The sequence below is a fragment of the Fistularia commersonii genome, chromosome 8, assembly GCF_037954325.1.
Source record: "Fistularia commersonii isolate RoL2024-O1a breed Wild chromosome 8, RoL_Fcom_v1.0, whole genome shotgun sequence".
Taxonomy (NCBI): Eukaryota; Metazoa; Chordata; class Actinopteri; order Syngnathiformes; family Fistulariidae; genus Fistularia; species Fistularia commersonii.
The window spans coordinates 11,324,117-11,346,168 of record NC_141291.1 but is presented as its reverse complement, the minus strand read 5'-3'; the positions used below and the strand labels follow the sequence as shown (position 1 = coordinate 11,346,168).

Sequence of the window (22,052 nt, the reverse complement as noted above, 5' to 3'; positions counted from 1 at the left end):
AACAGACTGACACTGGGGTGTTTTTGCTGCATGCTTGTCGTGCTTATCTTTTAACACACACTATTGCTGTTGGATTTCATCATTGGACCTCTCCCATGTATCCCAACACACAGACGTTCAACCCCCGTGAATAAGCAAGGACCATTATTAATGCTCCAAAAGCCGTGATCCCTGCGGAGCAAATGACCGCCCGCCACATGAACGCTGCAAACCTGGATGCTTTTGCTCCGAAGCCCCTTTCAGGGCGCTACCGTTAGCGGAGCGTGAACTTGGACAGGCCACTGGCTCGGATTAATTGAGCATCAATTCCACCAAATGGACATCAGAAAGGAGGAAGAAAAAAAAGGTCAATAAAGTCAGTGAAAGATAGCTGTGAAAGAGGGAAGGGAGAGAGAGAGAGCGAGAGAGAGTGAAAGAGAAAGGGGATATTGTGTCAGAGATGAAAGGGTGAGGCCTCTCACCCAACGGGACTAAGGGTTGGTTAAGCCGGGTATATGTGGGCGATCCCGGATGTTCAAGTTCTAGTTGTTTTTTGGTGTTTCATTCTATTATTATGTAATATAATCAGTTATCTAACGTGGAAATTATATGTACCTCTTTAATTTTCCATCACCTGTCGCAGCTAATCCTATGTCTCAATTTCGACAGACTTAAAAGGTTTTTGCACGTTTTTTTAAATGAATGAGCATTGAAGTGGGACGCAGAGGCTTTACAAAAGACACAAAGAGGCATTCTCTTCCCCTCAAGAGGTAAAGGTGAACACTCTAATGACCAATCTCAAGGGCTAGTAAGTAGGACATGCCGAGCAGAGGCATGGGAAAATACACACAAACGGGTCACGTGCATGCGCTTATGGCAACACACACACACACACACACACACACACACACACACACACATACACACACACACACACACACACACACGCACACACAAACACACATTCACGCACAGATTACATGACCTACTTGTTTATTTCCTTTCTGTTCATGGCATATCAGTATGCATGAGTCTGGCAGAAAAACATACAACTTTTGAGAAGTAATGTGAACTCCTGCGTTTGTATCTTCGTGCAGATAAGATTAGATTTTGGTTTCTAGATGGACTTTCATGATCAGCTGGGGATCACAAAGTATAAGAGCACATAGTTGCACCTGATGGCAGACCTTTGATTGATATAAATTGAGGTCTGGCTTTTGTCAGTGGATCTGTTGCCCCCTAAATTTGACAGCTTCTTCCTGAATCAAATCTCGGCCCATTCGTTTTTTCGAAATCCTGGTGACGGACAAACAAACGGCGCAGAAAACACAACCCTTCTCGTCAGGGGTGAGAACAAAACAAAAAGCCAAAAAAAAAAAAAACGAAAAAACTGCTACAGCCCCAAATAGCGTGGGTTGTGTTCTGACGGGTTGCGTTACTCCAGTAGAATAGTCAGATCTCCCTCATTATTTCTCCCTGAGCTCTCAGTGGGTTAAGTCCCCCAAGCTTGTCATCTCCTTTATCTCAGTGAGCACTCAAGAAGCAGCCGTCATCCCTGTGGGCTGCAGGCAGGCAGGCAGGCAGGCAGGGAACCTGGCACCACTACTGCACTACCTACATGTGTGTGAGCGTGGAAAACAGACCCGCTCTGTGCCAGGGTTCGGGGTAGAACCACAAAGAATCAGTCTGATGCCACGGGTGGCAACTAAGTGTTTCATCCCTAATAAGCCCGATCTTGACCTGCTCAACGTGCGATGGGGTTACTGAGTGAATGTCAGTTAGATAAGGTCACGTAGAATGTGTATGTATATATAAATCTGGGGATAAGTGAGGAAATGGAGGCAGAAGGGCAGCTGAGGGTCAGTCACTGTGACTAAAGGCATCTGCTAGGACCGGTTGTACCTCAGCAGCCTGTAATTTTCACTGCAGCCTCAGCTGTCTGTGGGGGAAGCACGGAGGCTTAATGGGAGTTTATTTTATCAAACTGGGCTATTATTGGCTTGATGGCCTCACACATATCCCGGCAAGGAACGCTGCACAGTAAACACACACATTCAGGCAGAACTGCAGGCTCAGCTCATCTGATGCTACTTGGCTTCATTCAGCTATTGGGATTCGCTGCATGTGTGTGTGTGTGTGTGTGTGTGTGTGTGTGTGTGTGTGTGTGTGTGTGTTTTCAGGGAGCCAATGTGCTGTCAATATCCCTTATCACGTTTCAGCAGTCAAATGTTTGTAAAAACATTTAATAATCATTTTTAATGAAGGACTGAACAGATTCTTTACAATAATGTGTGACAGCTTCTCATTGTGAGTCTAAACCGTTCCTGAAACTGCAGCAGATTGAATCATTCAGAGAAATAATAATATATTGTAGATAATTAGTTATTGATTTTTGGCAGACGACGGAAAACCCAATGTTTGTCATTATTGATTCTTACAGACCTTCAAGTCGCAACGTTGCAAACCCTGAGTGTGCAGTATATAGTGCAAGTATTGAGCAATTGTGAAAATATTAAGATTTGCAATTTTGGAACAAAAAGGATGGAGAAATTATTATGTGATTTTTTTTTTCCCGGAGAGACTTTGCAGACTTGAGCTGTTTCAATGTGGTTCTTAAAATTAAATTTAATTGGAGTGAAGACAGATAGTCCAACCCGGACTTCAACACTAGTGAAGGCTATCGGTGTTTTATGTTATTTCACATCTTCCACGATGTCTCACGTGCATCTCAAGTCTCTAACAGGATGCAGCTTGTCTCAGAGTCCTTTAGCTTGGATCCCGCACCGGGGAAGAGGCCTCACAGCAGGACATACACACCCGAGGTTTCAACACATGCACACTGACTGAAGCCAAAGAACTCACTGACATGTGAGTCAGAGCGCTGTGTCGTTTGTAGAAATGGCCCTACAGCTCACTAAAAAGAGTGTGTTTTAAAGCAAGATGTGTGGGTCTTGTTGCCCAGAGTGTAAAAATGCAACAGCAGACTGGCACAGCAGTATAAGTAATTAAAATGAAAATGAATTAATCAAAATTCCGATAGTTTAACCTGCCTTGTTGCTCAAAGATAATGGAAGTGAAAATTAGATTTTCTGGACCAGACCTGCTTTGGGACGCCACACATGTTTCTCTGTTCTGACAAATGTCTTAACAATCTTTAGATTTTGACACAGAAAAACACATCAAACATCGCAAAACAAAACTAAATCTGCTATTAAACCCACTAATACAATATACTGTTCAACCAAAGGACCGTTGGGGTTGATAGCATTTTGATTATTTGCGTATTAGAATCTACCTCATTGAATAAACCGGAGGGATCCAAAGTATGTAATTATGTTGGTGGCAGCTTTTGTTTTCACTGCGGAGCAGGATTTACTGTGAGGGTTTCCTCTGAGCTTCGTCACAGTGTGACATGTGGTGCATTTATGCAAGGGATATCTTTTGCCGTGCTACTTTGCTGAACCCGAGGACCCCCCCGCCCCCCCTCGGTCTGCTGCCAGTGATCGCCGGTGAATGTAACAACTTTCGCTTCAGGTGCTCAGGCTGAGCATGAATTAGGTCAACTTGAGTCATTAGATCTCGGGCTCTGAATGAAGAGAGTCCTATCAAGGGGGAGTTATTTTGCTCTTTACTTTGGCTGCACTGAATCTTCAAGTGTTTGTTCTGACAGGGTGTTATATAAGCCCCAGACAGCTGGCCTCACTTTTAATGCAAACACCCTACACTCAGTATCCCAGTGACAGGGGGAGAGAAACCCACACTTCTGACTGTTGGTGTTTTCTTGCCATGATGTCATATTACTATTGTCAGATGATAGAAAAAAAAATTATCTTTTTTAAGTGTACAAAAGCTTTGTACTACAAAGATTGTATGGAATCCCCACCCCACCCTCGCGCACTCTCCCGTTTTATTTTTTCAGATGTTAAGTACACGCCTCAGCCATTTAAAACTGGCCTGTTTTCCGTTTGAATTATTGAAGCTGCAGCCTCCCATTGGACTCTCACTTGTCGTCCCCCCTGGTGCTGCCGGACTCTTTACCTGCATGGCTTGTCACACACTTGCTGCGTGTGTCCACTTATGTGTGAATGTCTGGGGTTATTTTCCACTAATAATGATAATTATTTTTTACTCGCAATTTGAAATGCTGAAATCTGGTAATGCAGTTTCATTGCTAGAAAGCAAAGTTTTTTTTTCCCCAGTTTCATTTTTTCAAGGAACTCTTCAATGTTTATTTTTTCAGTTGCCATAACAATCTTTTAAAAGTCTCGTTCTTTCCACATTTGACATCTGTGATGGCTTATTATTACAGTTCCAGTTGTAATCAGAAGAAACCTACAAACTAACAACTCACCCTTCATGGATAAGCAGACTAATCCTTCGGGAAAGGTCCATCTTGCAGTATTATGGATCCAAACCTCTACTTTGGCCGGTCACCATATGCTTCCCTCTACTGGTTTGAAGGGGTAAAAAATAAATTCTAGTCGGTTGCGAGTGTGGTCGTAATCACATTGCAGTTATGCAAAATATCACAATATTTCTGGGCACTAAAATCATGACAGTTCACATCGAAATGAATTTTATCCAGAGCCATTTGTTCCCCTGAACGTCCTGAACACGAGATAGTCTTGCAGGGACAGAGAGTGCTGCGAAGGCATACATCCTGCAAAAAGGGCCACATTTTAAACATAAGATGGGGCCACCTCTGAAGTTGTCAGCTAAGCCTGGGATCATATTCCCCCCTTCTCAGGGTCTGGCATTATTCCATGCTGTGGGTCACGGGGTGATTATCTCTTCCTGTCAGGAATGCTGAGAATTTCCTGCGTTTTCTCCATCTTCCGGCCTTGTTAGTGGTTGTGCCTGAACATGTGACATGGGGCCCAGACCTTCTGATTTACTAATGAGCTTTCTATTGCCGTTACCTAACATCCAGCACGGATGCTGGGACATAAAGGGCCAACGCTTCGAGGCACCACGCTCAGTTGAATGAAATGCGTCCACTGGGTAAATAACTTCCACTTGCACCATCCTGCACTTCTCACGCTGTATTTCCCAATTAATAACCCTGTAGACTTTCATTTCTGGCCTTTATGTGTTGCTGTTCATGCAGATAAATATTTGATGGATCGCCATGCAAAGTCCCCCCCAACTGCTTCCTTGTAAATATTGATTGAGAACCATGCACTGAAGTCATGTCAGTGTCATTTATTTTGTGTGTGTGTGCACACCTCTCAAATACGTTGTTTGTGTCAAACGGAGAAAAGAAAGCTCTGTTTATATAGGGTGGTGTTGCTGCAGGAGTGGGTGGAGTAAGAATCAAACACAAGTATAGGCTGTCTGGCCACAGTTACTGTCCCCACCCATGTTCGAAACCTCCTCCCCCACCCTCACAACTTTTGCTCTTTCTCTCCCCCTCCTGTGCTCCCACCTGCTTTTCCCGGGCAGTTGATCAGTACAGGGGAGGAAGTGATGTACTCCACAAAATGGAGGGTAAGAATTCTTGTGAAAGAATGATCTTAGTAGTTTTTGTTCAGAAGCAGATTCAGGCATTCTTTACATCTGAAAGCAATATGTTAAATCTTTTTCTATTTACTTCTGAGGCAGTAGCAAACACACATCTGGAATTATAATCGCTAAGAAGCAGAAATACTGGATTTTCACATCAATCAATATCAAGTATTTAATTACAAATGTTCTCCCATATTCTGCCTGTAATGAATGTTTTTTTTTGTAAAAATAATGTTATATAAAAGTTAAACCAAAACATATTATTTTATGGTCATTATTGGAATTTTTATTATCAATATTATCATAATGAATGTAAAGACAATCTTCTTCTTCTTCTTCTTCTTCTTCTTCTTCTTCTTCTTCTTCTTTCAGCTTTTCCCTTCAGGGGTCACCACAGCAAATCAACCTTCTCCATCTAACCCTATTCTCTGTATCTTCCTCTCTCACTACAACTACCTTCATATCTTCTCTCACTGCGTCCATAAATCTTCTCTTTGGTCTTTCTTAAGACCTCCTGCCTGGCAGCTCAATTTCCAGAATCCATCTACCAATATATTCACTATCCCTTCTCTGTACATGACCGAACCATCTTGGTCTGGCTTCTCTGACCTTCTCTCGCAAACCTCTAACATGAGCTGTCCTTCTGATAGACTCATTCCTGATCCTATCCATCCTGGTCACTCGCAAAGAGAACCTCAACATCTCCATCTCTCCGACCTCTAACTCTACCTCCTGTCTTCTTGTTATTGTCGCTGTTTCTAGGCCAAATAGCATCGCTGGTCTCACCGTTGTCTTGTACACCTTTCCTCTCATTCTGGCATGAATGTAAAGAAATTAGGAATGTAAGAAATCAAATGTAACACCTAAAGATAAAATTTAAAGTATTCACAATATAGATATGTATAATTATTATTTAATTAATTAATTAATCAATTCGTTCATAATCTATTTCACTAATCATGGAGCTGCTGGTGCCTATTCCTTCATTGGCCATGTTTAGAGACATCAAACTATTCATCCTTTCATTCATTCATTCACATGTAAAATAGACACCACTCTGTCATTCAGACGTCTGGGCAACCAGATTCTCCAATAAACCCTCTGCTTGTTTTTAGACAGTGTGAGGAAGCCAGAGAACTCAGAGGAAACCCGCACAAAGCTGGGGAGGACATGTAAACAGAAAGCCCCTGCGTTGAAATAGAACAAGGGACACCTTCTTGCTGCGAGGTGGATGCGCTAACAACGTTGTCAAAGTGGAGAAGCTTGTCTACATCTTTCGGATGTAATTGAAGACTACATGCATTTCTGTGTCTTGAAGCAATCATTCCACAGTATTCCAGTTACTTGACCATAATTGCGTGTGTGTGTGTCTGTGTGTGTGTGTATGTGTGTGTGTGTGTGTGTGTGGACTGTATTCTTGTCTTTTCTGAAACACTTTCAGGTGGTTAGGATTTGGAGGGACAAGGGAATGTGCACATCAGTGAAAGTCTTTGCAATGTACTACAAACTGTTGTTCACAAGTACAAGCGTGTGTGTCCGTGCGTGCGTACGTGCGTGTGTGCTTAAAATGCTGTGTGTGCGTTCTTCTATTTGATAGATTCCTCTTGGATGTATCCTTTGTTTTTCACTTATCAAAACCCTGACATTTCATTTAGCTTGTAATACTTACCAGTTTTAAGCTGCAGCATCAGTGAGTGATTCAGACCTTTCCAAGGCACAACTCCTCGCTAAATAACTTCTCTAGTCATAGCGGCAGCAGCACATTGCTGTGTTCTTCACATTGGGTAGCTTTACTCGTGTGCTCGAGCATTCCTTCTTGGCAACTAATATCTGTCCGTGGATGCACGACAAGCTTCGGCGTATAAAGTCATGGGGAACAAAGAAGACCAAGTGCCCGAAGCCTGTCAGATCCAGTTGTTGTAACCCAAAGACAGTTTCGGGTAGCAACGCGAAAAAGGCTCTCAGAAAAAGAGCCGGCTGCTAACAGCCTCAGCATGGATGGCTAACTGGGCTGCCTCTGTCACATGGCTCTATGAGCACATTAACAAGGCAGTGGGGACAGGGGTAGAGGGGTGGGGGGGAGGGGGCACGCTGTGATGGCTGCTCCGAGGCGCAGAAATGATGATTCTAGTGAAAGTCTGGGGCATAGACACTTCAGAGCACTGAAGACATCTTTGCATTTGCAGGCTTTGAAATAACCGTTAAAAAGATTAAGCAGATGATTAACAGCGCTCTTATTGAAGACACCGTGAGAGTTTTTTTTTTTTTTTCTATGTAGGCCGATGTTGCTTTCTAAAATTCAATTTTATCCAAAACATAAATCATTATGATCAGGCCAACAGGCCGTCGTAGCCTGTGTGTTTCCTCTCCATCAGTGTGAAACTAGGCCATGGGCATCGGAGACAGTGGAGGAGAGCAATGTAAGCCTGAACGGCAACTGTTGGGAGTGTGTTGTTCTCTTCAGGATCAGATAAAATGTAAAACTGGAGGGGTGCTCCTTGTAGAGTGCACACCTGCAGCAGCTGGAACCAACACCAGTCAGGATAGATTTCTTAATATATTTGATGTGCAGACATAGTTATCATGAAGTGCTTTTAAATCTTAGCTTTTCAGTTCCTTACCTTTTGAATGCATTTTGCCCATACATTTTTCTTAATGTTAATTAACCCGAACTTCCTCCCCAAAGGGGGTTTGGGTTTATTTTTGTCCCTCCGCTTCCTAACGCATGAACCAATGCGTCACTGTGCTGTGCGACATACATGACTATGATGCAGCGAGGCATGTGAAACACACACAAACACACACACATACAGTTTGCAGCTCTAAACATCCACTCGCATCACGTCTGTTTAGAGGACGCAGCTTTCGTTGATGTAGAGGACACTGTGCCCACTTTGAAGCAGGTGATGTTGCAATTAAATGGCTCAAGTTCAAGAAATGTACAACGTTCCAAATGTGCAGGTTGGATGTTTGGATACACAGTCGTGGGCGGCTCCCAGCTCAGTTCTACGAAAGCTGCTCAGGGGCAAGGGAAGCCAAAATAAAGTGCGGAGTAAATTCTTTGTCTTTGTGCCACTGGAGCAAGCTTACCAGACTTGTGTCTTCGGGATTATCCCTCAACTTACGCGGACAGGGATAAAAGTGGTGGATGTAATCCTGCAGCTATTGCTGACTTTCAAGATCATGAATGCATAAAGCCTCCGGACACAGATTCATTCCCTACTAATCTGGTGGTGTTTTCAGTGAGACACTGCAGTTGCCAGCAATTTAACACAAATACCTGTAAATCTGCAAGAAATCATATTAAATTGGGAATGAACTCTGAAGGAAGTGCAATTATTTTTTTTCTAGAAATTCTTCCTCACAACAAGAAGGTCCCTGGTTTGATTTCGACAGGGAGCCTTTCTGTGTGGGGTCTTTATGTTCTCCCAACGTCAGCGTGGGTTTCCTCTGGGTTCTTAGGTTTCCTCCCGCAGTCCAAAAACATGCAAGAGATTCATTGGAGACCCTAAATTGCCTAGACATGTGAATGGAGCAAGTGAATGGTTGTATGTCACCTTCTTAAAATATTGGAGTATTTTTTTGCTTTTTTTTGTGGCCTAAATCATCTCCTTAGTCAAAATAGGGCTCAGTTCTTTGTTTTTTCTGGGCAATAACTTGGACAATTATTTTAAGAACGCAACAATATTACGTGAATGAAGGAATGTGTGAATGAGGGTACGAACAGAAGTGTGGCTCTAGCGAGCAGTCCAGGGGGGACCCTGCCTCTCGCCCGATCACGGCTAGGTTAGGCTTCAGCACCCTCACAAGAAACAGGAAGAGCGGTGTGGATAATAAATGAATGAATTAGAACCTATCTTGAACAATCAAACAATATCCTAAAAACCAGAAGAGGTAGAAACCAGCGATGAAAACTGAATTACAAGAAGGATTTGGGCTTCTCAGAAATTTACTGTACGACAGACGCTTCTCTCCCACTGTCAGTTGACGGAGGTTCTGAAGTCTTCTGAAAACAATTGTGAAGTTTCGGTTTGGTCAATGTGCAGAGCCGGTCTCAAAGCCCAGCATTTCCCGGCGGCTTGGGTATGAGCGGTTGCTCCTTGGATTCTCTCCATGGAAACCAATTACATTTATTTGTTGTACTTAATAAACAAACCACAATATACCATGAATTACTGAGCTCTCCTGGTGTTTACTGGAATTTAAATAGACTTCTTAGTTGTTTTTCTTCCTTTTAACAGACTTTTTCTGGCTCTAGCTCCACATCCAACGGGACGGGACGGGTATTTTTGCAACGTTACCCGAGTTGTCATTCAAAGATCTCAACATTTCACTTCAATTGTCTTTCTTTTCTTTTCCAGTCTCTCAGTCCAACAGCAGCTTAAAGAAGCACCGGAGCCGGAGCATTTTCAGCCCCTTCTTCTGCTGCTTTCGCAACTACAATGACTACCATGTGGAGCCGCCACCCGCCAACAACAAGACACTCTCCTTTTCACCACCTCCAGAGGAGAACGGCAGTCCTCCCAAGGTGAAGCTTCTTTCTCCCCCTCGTTAGATTCTTACCTCATAGCTGGCCGGAGTCCAAATTAAATACCATTTGCTTCGACATGGCCGACAAAAAAGAGCCCTGTGGGAATCGGTTGATAATTTATGAGAGAAATCAAGTGTCACTCGAGAGCTCAGGTAATGAGTAGTAATTGTTGTTTTGTTTCGGAGCAGCCGGTTAGGTTTGCCTTTTCCTGCAGAGAGCCGAGGGGCCGCGCAGCCTCACTCGGCTCCCTCCACAAATTTTTCCAGCTGCTTCAAACCCGTTGAACCCAGGGGTTGTTTACCATCCACTGCTTGAAAATACGGGCTCGCTTCCCATCTCGCATTCTTCGATATCTGCCTACGCACACAAGTGTGCACACCAAATAACAAGCAGATCATGCAGAGAGCCTCCAAAGATACACACACATACACACACACGTTTGCACAGTCTTTCTTGGTCCCCTCCATATACCCATGACAACGCATGTATACACACACACGCATGTACGCATGCACACATACTGTTGCTTCTTTTATCCCCATAAAGTGGACCTTGTGTCCAGTGTGATGGATTGCCTGGCACCCACGCCTCCCCCTCTCCTTACACACACAGTCTGACCAGTGTAGCAGGGATGTGTGAAACGAACATTCTGGTTTCGGAAAAGGCGCCAAAACCCGAAGCTCCTCCACAAACACGGCGTTCTGCTGCCAAGGCAGGGACACTGGGCTATAAATGGAGCAAAATAATATCATATTTCCACTTCTGTTTACCTGTAATATGGCTCCCATTGAGGGAAGGAATGCGTGGCTCTTCACCACCGCCATACATGTGGTTGGTGCTGACCTGCTCCGGACCCCCTTAAACAAACGAGTCCCCTGTTAATTTGGAGTGAACCTCGCGAACCTGGACGTTTAAAAAAAAAAAAAAAAACGCCTTGTTATTGTGTGGGGCTGATTTTCTCGCTGGGTTTGTGCCCGCAGTCCCTCCCAGCAGTGGATCGTTGCTGGATTTCTGTCCAGCTGTATTTGTTTCTATGGCAGCTCTGTTTGTTTTTCAAGTGTGTTGTTCTCACTTTTTATCACCGGGCTCTCCGGTCGTCCCTTTCCTCTCGTCCTCCCTCTCTCCTTCCACATTTGTCGAATAGAATATTGATGCTGTCAATTATTTCTTTGCGCCAATTTTCACTGCCTTTCTTTGCTTTCTCCTCCACCCTGTCCCCTCTCGACCTCCCCTTTCTTCTTCTTCTTTCTCTGTTTATTTTTCCCCAGAGTGACCAGGTCCAGGTTATCCCAATTCCCAGTGTATGTATTATTATCTTTCATTTTCTTTCATCTGCTTCCATCTTCCTTACGCTTGCTGTTTCATCATTTTCAAACGAATGCGGATGTAATTCTCAGATATACTATTCTGATCATTAGAGGGCTTTTTATGCTTGCTTTATGTAGCTGATCAAATATTTCGTAATATTCTCACAGCTCCAGCTTGGAACAATTACAACAAGATCATTATTTAAAGAAATATTTTTAAAAAATAATATAATGACGCACTTTGTTTTGCAGTACTGCTGTCTTTTATTCTTTTACCAACGTAAAAGCTCGCCCTACGTCAGCTCGCCCTAAACGAGATTTGTATTTGCTCACCTCAAAGACCGGCTACCTTTTCCGTCAGACAGCAAAAAAATAATTTTATACTAGGTATTATGCTATTCATGTCTTTTAAAAATTCCGATTGAATTATAATTAAGCTTAAAGAAAACCCAGTTTTACTATCATTAAATTCATGATTCGGTCTCAGTCTGCTAAAAATCCCATTCAATCATTTTGATCCCATTATTTATTAAAAATAAAAAATCCCATTTTATTCATTATTTTCTAATATGCTGAAGAATATTCATCTGTTTACTTCAGTCGTTTGACTCCGGTGTGGTTAATGAATTGAACTTCTCTTTGGCACCTCTGCTTCCTCCTCCTCCCACTGACCAAAGATGAGATTGACTTTTCTTTTATCAGATTCTTCAAATAAAGTCTTTAGAGCTTCAGCTCAGAATGTCACATGCCTAACGGATTTGCTTGCCTTTATCTCTGGATTGACTTAGATTATTTTCTACATATGCATATTACGTTGCAATCGCTGGTCAGTAAACTACATAGAGTTGAGCTTATAGGACTAGGTAGTGCAATCCCTTAAAAGAGATTAGAGATTAGAATTTGGTTTTAAATGTGAGCGGATGTTTATTTTTGACACTTTAATGCCTGCAATGCCGATGCAGCTATTTTGGATTCTCCGCTATTTCCTCTCAGTTTACGGCAATTGAGGATTTTCACAGTCACAATGTCCGATGTCACGGCCAAGCTTTAAATTATCACCGCCCCCATTGGGCAAGCCTTGTCACGTGTGGCAACAAGATCTGCTCAGCACGTTCTTTCACTTGGAAGGTAACGGGAATGACCTAACGGTAACGGGCATCAACTGACCTGGAAAGGTCAAAACACAGAACATAAAACGTAGCATTTGCAAGCAATTATCGTTATCGTGTTTTGATGAGCAGAGTTGCTCGTGATGTTTTTCCTCATGTTTCATCATTTCTAATTTATCTTTTGACATTATACATGCCCCTCGGTGTTTTTTTTCTATTATTATCTAAACTGACAGTCAGCCAGCTATAATAACCAAAACGTGTATGTGAAAATTGATTGACTAAAACGTTCACAGGAATTAAAACAAAATAGTCTCTAAAATAGGATGGCTTTATTGCGCCTCACAAAATTTATCTGCGGGCAAAAGTATTCCATCTCCCTGGCAAAGAGCATCAATTTTTGAATCTGCAGAGGTAAATTAAGATGTAAGCGGCATCTGTTATTGGATTACTTGACTTTTGACAGCATCGGAAAATGCTGATAATGTTAAAAACACATTTAATCATTGTTATAAGTCAACAAACTAGACAAGTTTTCTGGGACTATTCTGTCACTAAATAATATCTGGGGCCACTGGTTGCACCTAACGGTCTTCATTAGCTCTTTGGATCGGCTCATTATTTCTATTATTATGTTCAGCTTTAAATCGAGATTAAAAAAAAGAACGAGAGATTTAATTTTTAATACTCATACATGTGTCATATTGGCACATAGTGGGATGGATGAAATTTGTTGGACTTGTATGGGCTGATCAAGTGAGATTATCTGCTAGCACGTTTCAAGGTTAGGGGGCTTGGGCAGGTCGGTAGAGTGCCCCCTGGCTGCTCCTCCGGGTGGAAGGCTTTTTTCAGGCTGCAGCTGTCTGGTGAAAATGTCAAGGTCCTAGTCTTTCTTTGCTCAACCTGCATATATAAATCACATTCATCACGATTTGACAGGATGTCATTGGATGTCCTTGCTGCCAGGGAATTGTTCCCAGCCTTCATCAGCATGCAGGTTCCCGATAAGAAATGATAAACACTGTCAGCTCGCTGAAACGTACTAGCACATGCCAGGGAAAGTTCATGTGCGTGTAAATATGTGTATATTTACACACACACACACAAATAGAAATATACATTATAAGTGTGAATTTGTAAATTGACACATATAGATGGTAGATAGAGTAGTGTGCATGCATGAGTGCACCCGCACGTACGCACGTGCCTATGCCACCTATGGCTGCTCCATCTGCCCCGTGCTTGACTCAAAAGTCTGGGCCTGTTTGGCAGAGAACACAAGTGTCCCTCCCCCCACTGATGGTCCCTGAAGGCAACACAGTCACAGAGCTCAGTGGGCACGAGGTCATACGGCATCTGTCAGCGGGGAGGTGTGCGGTACGATCACAGAACTGCAACAAAAATAGAAACATTTGTAAAGGGGTGATGTTGAAAGTGATACTTACTCTGATCACTTTTGTGCACCAATGACATCTCTCCAATCCTACTTATTTCACTTAAAGACCATCATTCAAGATAATGGCAATCGTTTGTGATGAAAAAAAACTAAATGAAAAAAGTAGCATATGTTTATCCCAATCCAAATGTATACAGGTACAAGTATATCCTCGTTCATAATGTATACATAATATATATGGTATATTTTTCTGCGCAAAATGTACAATTACCCCTGTAAAAGATCTACAGTTGTCATCTTCCCACACACGTGTCTGAGGAGCATCAGAGCGGGACTGGACACATGCAGGATGTCCACGTTGCAACGGAAGATGCTCTCAGACTCGTGTCTTTCAATAAGATTTTAAACCCAAAGCAGTGAGTGCGGAAAATGTGTTTCTGGAGCCACTTATTATTCAACGCAGTCACGCATAAATATTCAACTGCAAGAACATACTGAGAAGCACATTTTTGACCGGGGGGGTTGTAAATGACTCACTGATATTACAACCAGACCAAAAAAAAATTAATCGTAAACTAATGGATCCACTAACTTTAATAAACTTACAAGGAATTTGATCATTATGATTCTGTTTTAGTGTGACAGTCTCCTACTTACATATATTATGTAACATGTGTGTGTGTGTCTGTGCACGTGGCATCTTTGCAGCCTCCAGCCAAGTTTCTCCTGCCTGAGGTCAGTATAGCAGACTATGGCAAGAACTGTGTGGTGATCGACCTCGACGAAACCCTGGTGCACAGCTCCTTCAAGGTATTTCACTATCGCTTTCTAAAAACACACATTAGCGTATTATATTGATATTCTGCAGCTCCTCGGGGGAAAATAGTAAGATTCAAATACAATTCCAGAGGACGTCATTCTTTGGTGTGAACATGGGTTTGATGATTTGAGGTACGACTGTGCTTCCCCACCATCGACAAAGGGCATAGAATCACAGGAAAGATAGAATATCCTCGGGGCTCATTACGCCTTTAAACACAAAGAGAAGAAATAAGAAAAGCAGAGTCAATGCATAACGATATCAAAAATGGTGCTGTTCGAAACCAAAGTATTGTTGACCATGGCAGTTTTCATGGGGTTATATTGAATCTGGCATTAGTGTTTTCCTGAGCTGCTTTCAAGGTAGAAACAAATTGAACGAGGGGGTGATCTATCTGTCTATCTAAATGTCTGTCAGTCCATCTTTCAGCATATTTCTTATCACTTGTATGAAGCCAAACATTTTTACTGTGAATCCAAGTGTAGAAGGAATTTGCATTGACTGTTTTCGTCATAATAATAATAATAATAATAACAACGACAACAACAACAATAACAATAATAATAATAATAATAATAGTAATAATAATAGTAATAATAATAATAATAATAATATAATATATATAATATATACGTATAATATATATAGTATTATTATTATTATTATCATTATTATTTGAAGGCATCATCAAAAATCACTGAAAATCTCTGTTAGATTAATTCCACTTCTACTTAGTTTGAGTTGTGCACCATCTGTATTAAACAGTTGCATTTACATTATCCACTTAAAGTCCCAGAAAGTCCCAGAAGCTCATGTATTTTTTTTTATTTTATATCAAGTTGGATTTTCATAGTAATATTGATTGAATATTGAAGTATCATTACCAGCACTGTCAAGATCAGCATGACAGGCTTGAATTCATCTTTTCTTTGGAAATCATTAGGTTAGAGGTACATTATTTTAGTCTGCTCCATAGTGTCACTGACAATGCCCGAATTCAAAGAGTTGGATCACATGATCGACCCAAATTTGCAAAACTCTGCCCAAGTTGATCATCTTACCTCTGCGTACTTTGTGTGTACGAAAAAGCCAAAGGTGCACGCACCATGCAGCACTTTGGGTCGGGCATTAAAAGGGATCTCTTTGTCTGTCGAACCATCTGCTGAGAAAACTCTCGGGACAATTTCACATGACTTTTGCAGTTTGCGGAAAAACAGCGAGAGAAAAATGTACACACTGCGCCGGACCCACCCATTAGTCCCGGTCATATGCCAGGAACATGGGGCCACACACATCCATGATCACCCACACACAAGGGAGTGTCCAAGGGAGTGTACTGTTGCTTTCCACGACGACAGGATGTGTTTCGCAGAAGTCTTGGATTGGCGCATCTCGTCAGAACAGTTTTCCTTTTTTTCTCCCCGAAGAAAACAAATCAGGAACTCTCAGAGCAGCTTGTGATTTACGTCCGATGGAACTCAGTTACGCACCGGATTCTTGGTCTGTTCAATGAAATTCAGTAATCAGTATGCGGTATGAAATGGATTCCATCAATGCAGCAAATTAAACTGAATTGTGAGACGCACAAGCACACACACACACACACACACACACACACACACACACACACACACACACACACACACACACACACAAACAAACAAAGCACCTAGAAACGACAATATACAGTATTTCCTGTCATTTGCAGAAGAGAGGTTATTGGCAAACATTTTTTGGATCAAATCTACACTAACACTAACACTCAATCCACCAACGCACCACTGAATAGTGGGTTTATTCAATAAGAGCAGAGAGAAGAAGTGACAGAGGATCTCCAACCCCGTCTCAACAAGCTGTGCATGGACAGGAATAGTAACGTTATGTAATACATCACATATACCACATACTTTATCCTGGATGTTCGGGGGGGGGGGGGGAATATAATCCTGCGGCCCTGCAGTGTTATTGACATATTACGTGATGAGTTTAATAACAGTGCTTATATAAAAATATATAATGTTAAAGCTAATGTTTTTTCATCACACATGACTACAGCACAATTGCAATCTGCACACTTATCACTGTGTGATCTTTAATTTGAGGACTTGCCAATCGATCTGAGAATGCCACATAAATGCACTACAACAGCATCATTCTCTCCCATAGCATTATGTAGTACGGATTACATAATAATTCCAATTGAAAAGCCCACCAAAAGTTTTTTTTTTTATTAAAAGGGACAAAACTATAATTTGCAATTCTGACTGATGTCCTGAATACAAATGGAGTAAGTTTGGCGGTGCAGGTCTGTTGTCAAGCTGCAGACAGCAAGCTTGTGTCAGCTGCTTCAGAATACGTTTGAATAGAGTTCCTCGGGACATCTGTTGTGGCTGCATTTTTCCACATTTTACCAGAGAACGTTTCATCTCCCATGTGATCCCCCTGCGCTTGAATCACATCCCTGGGCTGACACTTTGATCTTGCGCCAACTGCTTCAACTCTTCTGTTTTTTTTTTTTTGCAACATTTTTCGAGGCCGGCTGCAGCAGTACGCTCCCCTTTCAGCCACAAAGACCACCAGTGAGGCCTGGCACTGACACAGCACGACGGAGGCCTGGCTCCCAGTCCCACTTCACCCGCAAGGTTTTGGATAGGGTCAGAATTCTTTGGAGGCACGTTGAGTTCTTTCACTTAAGATGTGTATGGATCTCTACGCTCGGGGACTGTCACCAAAGCGACCGTGCTGTTTTATTAAATACAGGCTCAAATCAATATTAAGATTTATTGATCACTTCATGGGAGGTATGTTGATGCAGTGGTATGCGCTATGGCCTCACAGCACGATGGACCCTGGTTCGCTTCCGACAAGGGGACCTTTCTGTGTGGAGTTGAGTTTGCATCTTCTCCCCCGTGTCGCGCATAAATCCATTAATACAATTCGAAGTTCCCACCATCGTCGCGGCAGAGAGCCATGAAAAACAAACATGTCTGGCTTTGTCCCTTCTGTTCCGACTATAGCAACCATTTCTGTATCTCTCGCCATCTCGGATCAGGGCCCGTTATGGAGCAGCACCAATGAGTAGTGGCCATGTGTTCGGTCTTCAGATGTTGAAATGATTCGACGGAGGAGCAGCCGACAAGGCTCTGTCTTTCCTCCGTCATTCCTCCTCTTTCTCATCTCCTGGTGAGAGCCAGAGCAGTTTGGTTCGCTCTCAACGCTGCCCGTCTCCGGTCAGGCTCATTACTGAGTCTTGTTATCAAACAGGGGGGGCTTCTCATGTTCTCTGGGGTAAACCAGCTATGAATATTTCAAAGCTGTTGTATGGAAGTGCCCATGTGTCCAGAGAGGGCAGACTGACTCACTCTTGCGTCACACAGTGAAACCAAACATCCCGAGTCGGTCGACTTTTTCACTGTCACCACTATGACGATCATACAATTTAAAATAAACTCCCTCTGCTGGCTAACGTTGGACGGTAACTCTTGATTTAAACACCAGAGATATTTTACACAGGTCCCTGATTCGATTCTGACCTTTCTGTGGGGAGCAATTCTCCCACATGGCTGCGTGAGTTTCTGCCGGGTTCCTGCACTGTCCAAAAACATCCAGAGGGTTCATTGGGGACCCTGAATTTCCCAGACGTGTGTATGGGGGAGTGGTTCTATATTTCCATGTGATATGTGAATGAGAAAATGAATGGCTGTTTTTCTCTATGACATGATAATGACTAAATGATTGTATGTCAATGTGACTTCTGAATGCGGAAGTTAATACTGTGTCTACAGGATGTGCGAACGAGAGGGTAAATGGTTGTTTTTCTCTTTATGACATCTGAATGAGAGGATGAATCGTCTGTCTCTATGTGGCCCTGTGATGGACCATGCTCCAACCATGACTGCAGGATAAGCGCTATGGATAAGAAAGAATGAATGAATGGATAACATTTCACACACACGATACAGTAAAACAAATGACAAAAAATTAAAAGAAACAGCTTAATATCTCCTGTTGCCTGATTAATCACCCTTGATTAGGCCTCCTGATTAATTACTGCATACTAAAGGAAAATTCAGAATCTGTTTTTGAGCTTATCAAAACGACAAGAAACCCATTTCTTTATTCCCTCACCCACTTTTCTTTTCTGAAATTAAACTGACGCGCTTCCTACCTAATCCTTTCATCCTCGGCTTCCACCCACATCCTCGCTGCTGTTGATCCTCCTCCTCTGCCTCCCGCATCTCCTCTCTCCCCCCTTCCTGCTTTGAAAAAAAAAAAAAAAAAGACATAAGTCACAGGCATGAGACTCCTGTCTGCATCTGTCATCATGCCTCGCTTCCAGGTTCATCACCGGAGTCCCACGTGTGTTTTCTTTTTTTTTATTATTTTTATTCGACACAGATATAGAGTGCTGGTACACTGGGAACCAAATTACGTTTAAAGTCTCCCCAGTTTGCCAAGAGCACTTTTTTTTTCCTATCTTTTTTTTAAAGTTGTCATTCGGCTTTTGCCAGAATGAGTATTAGAAATAAGAAAGATCTGAACTCTCTCCATGTTTCTTTCGCCTACAGCCCATTAGTAATGCAGATTTCATTGTTCCGGTGGAGATTGATGGGACCATTCACCAGGTATGGATGTAATAACGTGGGGAAAAAAAAGGGGAAATAATCAAAGATATCTTAATTTAAATGACATCCAATCATAAAGACTAAGTTTATTCAAATTTTCATCACTCGTTTTCTGTTTTCAGCCAATTTCTCTGGAGTCAGATGTGTTATTGCATGAATATTTCAGCAGGAGCAGGAAAAAAAGTAACTTGTCATGATTATGTTCAAGAAGCTGTTAATTTGATGAACTAAAAGGATGATTTCATCTCTCTACTGAGGTTTGTCCTTCAGAGAATTTGCAGGATTTCTGCTGCTGGGACAGTTGTTACACCTCTGTCCATTTTTGAAGCACAAGACACTTTTCTCCAGCTGCGACCTGGTTCAAGTAATCCAGGATAGGCTGTCTCTTTCTGCCTTGGCCTATGCTTGATTACTTGCACTCGGGAGCAGCAACGACTCAGCGGACACCTGTTGAAGAGGATGGAGGCAAGAGGAAGAGCCCCGAATATGATTCTGTTAAAATCTAAAATCTAAATTTATACCTCCAATTGCACCCAGGTTTTACCTTGTTTGATGCTTTCCCCCGCAGAAATGTTAGTTTGTGAACCATTTCCCATTGTTTCAGGTTTACGTGCTGAAGAGGCCCCATGTTGACGAATTCCTCCAGAAAATGGGAGAGCTCTTCGAGTGCGTCCTCTTCACAGCAAGCTTAGCGAAGGTCAGTTGTCGCATTCGAGCGTTGGTGTGACAGCCCCGTGTCAATTACTTACTCTCGCTTTATGTATGTTTGCGCACAGTACGCCGACCCCGTGGCGGACCTGCTGGACCAGTGGGGGGTGTTTCGTGCACGGCTCTTCAGGGAATCCTGTGTTTTCCACAGAGGAAACTACGTCAAAGACCTCAGTCGGCTGGGCCGAGAGCTCAGCAAAGTCATCATCATAGACAACTCACCTGCCTCCTACATTTTCCACCCCGAGAATGCAGTAAGTCCTTCCCGTACTTGATGTTACAGTTTACATGTTCTCCATCAGTGCGCAGATTGATAGGCCCAAATACATCACATATTCTTTGACTGAAGTCATTTTGACAGCTGAAACAAGGCCACTGTCACATCCTGTATTGCTCATATATGATTCAAGTCATGATCTCTGTGACATTTCTTCTTATTCTTCGTATGATTGTTTTCATTGAGTAAGTGAATTGTGCTGATCTTCTTCTTCTCCTTTCGGCTTTTCCCTTCAGGGGTCAACACAGTGAATCAACCTTCCCCATCTAACCCTATTCTCTGTATCCTCCTCTCACACCAACTACAACTACCTTCATATCCTCTCTCACTACTTCCAGAAATCTTCTCTTTGGTCTTCCTCGAGACCTCCTGCCTGGCAGCTCCAATTCCAGCACCCGTCTACCAAATATTCACTTTCCCTCCCCTGTATATGACCAAACTATCTCAGCCTGGCTTCTCTGACCTTCTCTCCAAAACATCTAACATGTGCTGTTCCTCTGATAGACTCATTCCTGATCTCACCACTCCCAAAGAGGAGCAGCCCCCGTCATCTCTGGGACCTCTCGTTCTGCCTCCTGTCTTTTCATCATTGTAACTGCTTCTAGGCCATACAGCATCGCTGGTCTCACCACTGTCTTGTACACCTTTACGGCTGATAGTATTCTATCACATAGTACCCCTGACACTTTTCTCCACCCATTCCAACCTGCTTGAACCCGTCTCCTCACCTCTTTTCCACACTCTCTGCTGCTCTTGACTGTTGATCCCAAGTACCTGACATCCTCCAACTTCTCGAGCGCCACTCCCTGTAGCCTCACCGTTCCACCTGAGTTCCTCTCATTCACACACATATATTCTGTCTTGCTGCGACTAACTTTCATTCCTCTTCTTCTCAGCCTATACCTCCACCTCTCAAGATCTTCCTCAACCTGTTCTCTATTTTTACTACAGATCAAAATGTCATCTGCAAACATCATGGTCCATGGAGATTCCTGTCTAACCTCATCTGTCAGCCTGTCCATCACCACTGCAAACAAGAAGGGGCTCAGAGCAGATCCCTGAAGTAGTCCCACCTCCAACTTGAATTTCTCTGTTACCTCTACAGCACACCGTTGCGCTCACTCACAGCTAGCATACATGTCTGCACCAGTCTAACATACTTCTCTGCCACTCTAAATTTCCTCGTACAATACCAGAGCTCTTCTCTTGCCAGCCTGTCATATGCTTTTTCTAGGTCTACAAAAACGCAATGCAGCTCCTTCTGGCCTTCTCTGTACTTCTCTATTAACATTCTCAAAGCAAATACTGCATCTGTAGTACTGGTACTCTTTCTAGGCATGAAGCCATACTGCTGTTCACAAACGCTGACTTCTGCTCTTAGTCTAGTTTCCAATACTCTTTCCTATAACTTTATTGGATGGCTCATCAACTTTATCCCTCTACAGTTGCCACAACTGTGCACACCCCCTTATTCTTAAAAATGGGCACATCACACTTCTTCTCCATTCCTCAGGCATCTTATCTGGACCACGCAAAAAGCTCCCTGAATTATTTACCAAATTGCCCATCCTCTGTGACATCAAGTCAGCGAGAGCAATTCTGAAGCAATCTGTGCTTCTTGCAGTTTATCACAACCCCATGACATGGCTTGTTGTCTGAAGACTGTATAAGGACTGCATCTACTAAATCACGAGCTGTAAGCAAGTTGGTGAATTGTCACCCACCCGAGTTGCTGCCAAAATAAACAGGAAGTGAGTCCATGCAGTAACATGACCAGAAAAAGGTGAAGGCCAAA

The 22,052-nt window shown here is 42.7% G+C and overlaps 1 protein-coding gene across 4 annotated transcripts in view; it reads left to right on the top strand.

Moving 5' to 3' along the window:
* Positions 1–22,052, top strand: part of ctdspla (CTD (carboxy-terminal domain, RNA polymerase II, polypeptide A) small phosphatase-like a) — a 34,109-nt gene that overhangs the window by 9,196 nt on the left and 2,861 nt on the right. For 2 of the 4 annotated variants that reach the window (XR_015106524.1, XM_086151156.1), the window contains exons 2-7: positions 9,846–10,012; positions 11,284–11,316; positions 14,536–14,637; positions 19,216–19,272; positions 19,877–19,969; positions 20,049–20,234. Coding sequence is in view for 3 of the 4 variants with exons in the window: in XM_086151156.1 (XP_086007282.1) it covers positions 9,846–10,012; positions 11,284–11,316; positions 14,536–14,637; positions 19,216–19,272; positions 19,877–19,969; positions 20,049–20,234 (638 nt within the window). In the remaining variant the exon portion in view is untranslated. Of the gene's footprint in view, positions 1–9,845; positions 10,013–11,283; positions 11,317–14,535; positions 14,638–19,215; positions 19,273–19,876; positions 19,970–20,048; positions 20,235–21,208; positions 21,321–22,052 lie in introns of all 4 variants that reach the window. The other 2 variants (XM_086151157.1, XM_086151158.1) reach the window with 2 other exon arrangements.